Source organism: Phocoena phocoena, chromosome 1 (assembly GCF_963924675.1).
Source record: "Phocoena phocoena chromosome 1, mPhoPho1.1, whole genome shotgun sequence".
In the NCBI taxonomy this organism is placed as follows: Eukaryota; Metazoa; Chordata; class Mammalia; order Artiodactyla; family Phocoenidae; genus Phocoena; species Phocoena phocoena.
In genome coordinates, this window is record NC_089219.1 from 20,479,932 (window position 1) to 20,484,189 (window position 4,258).

General features: G+C 59.6%; 1 protein-coding gene across 1 annotated transcript; it reads left to right on the top strand.

Moving 5' to 3' along the window:
• Window positions 1–2,099: 2,099 nt before the first annotated feature.
• SH3BGRL3 (SH3 domain binding glutamate rich protein like 3) lies at window positions 2,100–3,592 on the top strand. Its single transcript, XM_065890398.1, has 3 exons — window positions 2,100–2,281; window positions 2,868–3,035; window positions 3,149–3,592. Exons 1-3 carry the CDS (start codon window positions 2,114–2,116, stop codon window positions 3,212–3,214), a joined length of 402 nt encoding a protein of 133 aa, XP_065746470.1. The 5' UTR covers window positions 2,100–2,113; the 3' UTR covers window positions 3,215–3,592.
• Window positions 3,593–4,258: the final 666 nt, after the last annotated feature.

Consider the following 4,258-nt stretch of genomic DNA (forward strand, 5'->3'; position numbering starts at 1 on the left):
TCTGTGCTACCATGCCCGTTTACAGGAGACCCCACTCTAGTTGCCCTGTGCCCTTGGGGCCCTGGTCGTGTGGTTAGCACAGCCCTTTCTCCTTTGTTCTCAGGCTGGCCAGGTAGCCCCCTTGAGTGCAAACTCACTCCTCTATGGTTCTGGGTTTGGGCAGGATTTTCCCCCAGGATACCACAGGGCAACTATCAAGCTGCTCACCCCCTTCCCCCCGGGGCTGGGGCCAGTGCTTGGCCTTCTGATTTGTGCCTCTCCTGTGTTTGGGATTGGGGGTCCTTTCCCTTTCCTGCTCTGGGCTCCTTGAGAGTTCAGAGTACCCAGTACAGGTCAGCTTTAAGGTACAACTTTCAGTGTTTTTCGTTGTTTCTCCGGGGCCTTTGGACCCTCTGCTTTCTGGTTTCTCTTGCCTCCTCGTTGAGGGAGCATCTCGTAGTTGTTTGTATCTGGTTGTTGGGCCAGCCCCGGGCCTCCTCTAGATCTGGAGCCAGGCCAAGCCAGGCTGTGTGTGGGGAAGGGGGAGCACCGAGTAGTTCAGGAGTCCAGAGCCAGCCATTGGGAGATTCTTGCTAAGCTTTGGGCTGGCAGGGCAGCATCCTGGACCTCACTCCTGGCCTGAATGAGACTCCTTCATAAGTGTTTTTACAAGTTTGTGTTTTATTTATGGAGTGACTTATCCCTTCCATTCAGAGCAGCCCCACCCAGCCATCCCCTCAGCCTCTGGGCTCCTGCCTCCTAAAGGCAGAGCTGCCTGGTTGGTCTCCACCCTGTATTGGCAGCCCAGCCACCATGCTCACGGGTATTTTTCCTCATAAAGTTTATAAGCAGTTATTTATATGAATCCTTGTTATGTCAACTGGTTTGTATTGCCTATTTTGATTACAAAATAAAAATTTAACCGACTCCTTGGTTTACCATTGCTTTCCATCACCATCAGCTCGTACTCCACCCCTCACTTTGGCTTGTTGGAGCCAAAGCCTGGGTGTTTAGCCAAGTTCTCCAAACAGCAGCAAGGAGGGAACTTTGGCAGGTCCAGCCTCAAGTCTGTTTCTACCACTTCTGCTCCTCTGTCTTTCTGTGGGGACAGATAAGATCTCTTCCCACAGCACTTTCTGTTGGGTGAAGCTGCCCTGAGTCACAGAGCAAGTTTGTCATTGAGTTTCAGTAGTCCTCTGAGGAGGAAGTCTTTGCCTGTGGGTTGCTATAAGGAAGTGGCTTCCCCAGGGCAAGGCAGGACTCTGTGTTTGCCTCCAGGAGCTAGGGTTGTCTTCCTGGGCTGTTCTCGGAGCCCTGGACCTGGGAGGACTAATGAGGGGTGTCATGTCCAACCCCAGACAGATGGCTGGGGGTCCAATGTTGGGCTGGTTGCTTCCTCTGCACCCTGTGCCATCTTCTGCGAGGAGTTGGGGTGGGGCTGGGGCCACCCCAAGACCAGCAGTGTATCTTTAACAAGGGCCCAGACTCTCAGGAGTCCTGACACCAACCTCTACCTCCACCCAGTCCAGAACTAGCAACCTCTTTCATACCTTGGCCTCCATCTGGCTCTGTGGGGGTGTGGCCCCGTCTCCTGCTACCACCCTCACTTGTCTAAACCTGCCGATCTGAGCGGAGATGAACTCGGGAAATCTCTAATCAGAGGCCCTCCGTGCTGTGGTGTGCCGCGGGGTTAGCTATGTGTGGGTGGCCCCCGGGGCAGTGTGTGCGTGTTGTGGTCGGGGGGCATCCCGTGAAGCGAAGCTCCCTAGCGGGGGAACTTCAGGTTTGAAAACAGCCCAAGACTTCAAAGCCCGGAGCGGAGCAGCGCTGTCGTGTGACCGGCGGTGGGCAGTTAGTTGGGTGCAGCAAACCCGCGCGAGGCTGAAGGGGAGGCCTCTGCCAAACCCTCACCCACGCCCTCCCCGGCCCTTCCTGCCGTCAGCTCGCGCCCCAGCCTCACACTGTCAGCCCCAGCTCGGAGGGCTGAAAAGGGCGGCCCTGCGTGGGACAGGGGTCCTCGGTGCGCCCGGTCCCCAAGGGGGGCGGGAGGGGGCCCGGCGCTGCGTGGGGCGGGGTCGCGCAGGCCCCGCCCCGGCCGCGCGCCTGTCCGTGCCGCCCATTGGTCCCGAGAGCTATGACTCGCGGGCTGAGCAGGAAGGAAACCGCTCCCGAGCGCGGCGGCCTCGTCTCCAGGCCGTGCAGCTGCTGCCACCGCTACCCCGTCTGCCTGTCGGCCCGTCGGCCCATCCGCAGCATGAGCGGCCTGCGCGTTTACAGCACGTCGGTCACCGGCTCCCGCGAAGTGAGTGCGCGCCCTGGGGTAGAGCGCTGGTGGTGGTCCTGTTGCTCTGGACCCGGCGCCTGGGACCCGCCCCCAGGGCGGGGGCGGCGAGGTGCTGGACACGGCCTCCTGAGTTGGGTGGGGGCAGGCTCCTTGGCCCCATCCTAAACACCTCCTTCGGGCATCCTGGGTCGTCTGCACACCCACTACCAGGCTGAGCCTCGACCATGTCCTTATCTTGCCCTTCTTCTCTTCCACTGTGTGTGTTTGTGTGTGTGTACCTGGGGGCGGAGGTGGCGCCTTACCCGTCTCCACCCAGGCCTGCCCTGCTTTCTCTTTGCCGAGCTCCTGGCTCTCCCCACCCTTAATTTATCTCACTTATGTTCACTCTGACTCCCCTCCTCATGGTTGGTGGTCCCGCTCTCCTTCCACACCACCACAATCCTGACTCCTCCTCCCAACTCCTAGTGGCCAGAACCCTCCCCTAGGGCGTGGAGCGGGACAGGGGGACAAAAGCTCCTGCCCACACTCCCTTTTTCTCTGCCCAGGGTTCCTTCCATAAACCCTCCAGTCTGCTCACTAACCCCTGCCCGCCCTTTGCCCCCAGATCAAGTCCCAGCAGAGCGAGGTGACCCGCATCCTGGATGGGAAGCGCATCCAGTACCAGCTAGTGGACATCTCCCAAGACAACGCCCTGCGGGATGAGATGCGAGCCCTGGCGGGCAACCCCAAGGCCACCCCACCCCAGATTGTCAACGGGGACCAGTACTGTGGGGTATGGGCCTGGGGGTTGGGGATGGAGGGAGTGTTGTAGGAGGATACCAGCCAGAGTCAGACCTGAGACAAAGCACCAGCACTCAGGTGACCACCTCTTGTCCCCTCCCCCAGGACTATGAGCTCTTCGTGGAGGCTGTGGAGCAAAACACACTGCAGGAGTTCCTGAAACTGGCCTGAGCCGAGTCAGCCCCCTGGACTCCGTCACCACGTTCCCCCCGGCCATCACCCATGAAGGACCTTGTGACAACTCCGTTATTCCTAACCTTCCGACCTTGGAGCCCCTCCCCCCAACCCAAGACCTACGGCCTCCCCTCTCTAACTGTAGCTCCCTCTCCTCTATTCAAAAGCAACATTCCTTACCCACTAGTCTCAGAAATTGTCTTAAGCAACAGCCCAAGTGCTGGTTGTCCTCAGCCTGGCCCTGAGGCTGCCACCCTGCCTGGCACTGGCTGATAGGCACCTTTGTTGGTTCCATTAGCCAGGGCTCTGCCAAAGGCCCCGCAATCCCCATCCGGGAGCACCGCAGAAACAATTAAATGTTCCATTCCATTGGCATCGTGTCTTTGTCTGGTGTGGCATGCACATCCTGGGTCCCTGCTCTGAGCAAGTCTGGGAGATGCGATTGTGCTGAGGCTGTGCTCCCGTGCGGCACCTCTGCGTGCGACTGACAGTGCGTGTGTTTGGATATATGTCCAGCACACACGTACCTGTGTGGACCAGCGGTTTCTAGAGCGTGTGGGTGGGTCACCCTCCAGTGCACATGCACGTGATGGTGTCCATCACCCTGGTGTATACTGCACGTTTGCATGCCAGTCAGTAACGCGGCTGTGCCTCGTGGCCACCTGCCTGTGTCCCGACAGCTCGGCTAGGCGTGGGTGTGTCATGGAAGTGGGTGCCCAGATGCAGTTCTGTCAGCGTTGGGGCAGTGGCTTTGATGCATAGTGCTGAAGTGTCCCCACGTGCTTGTGGCCCTGCGCGTGTCTGTGCGCAGGGATCTGCACACTGGCACAAGAGGCGCTGGGCTGGGGCGGGCCCTCTCTCCCCTGGAGCAGCTTAGCCCTTCTGAGCAGAAAGAGGAACCTAGAGGACAAAGACCCAGCGGCCAGGCCCGCCAGCTGGGGCTCGAGTTACAGAGGGGCGGCTCGGCGCCGCCCCCTCCTCAGCGGAGCTAGTGCTGCTGGGCTGCCCTGCCAAGAGAGCCTCGCAGAGCAGCCGTTGTTG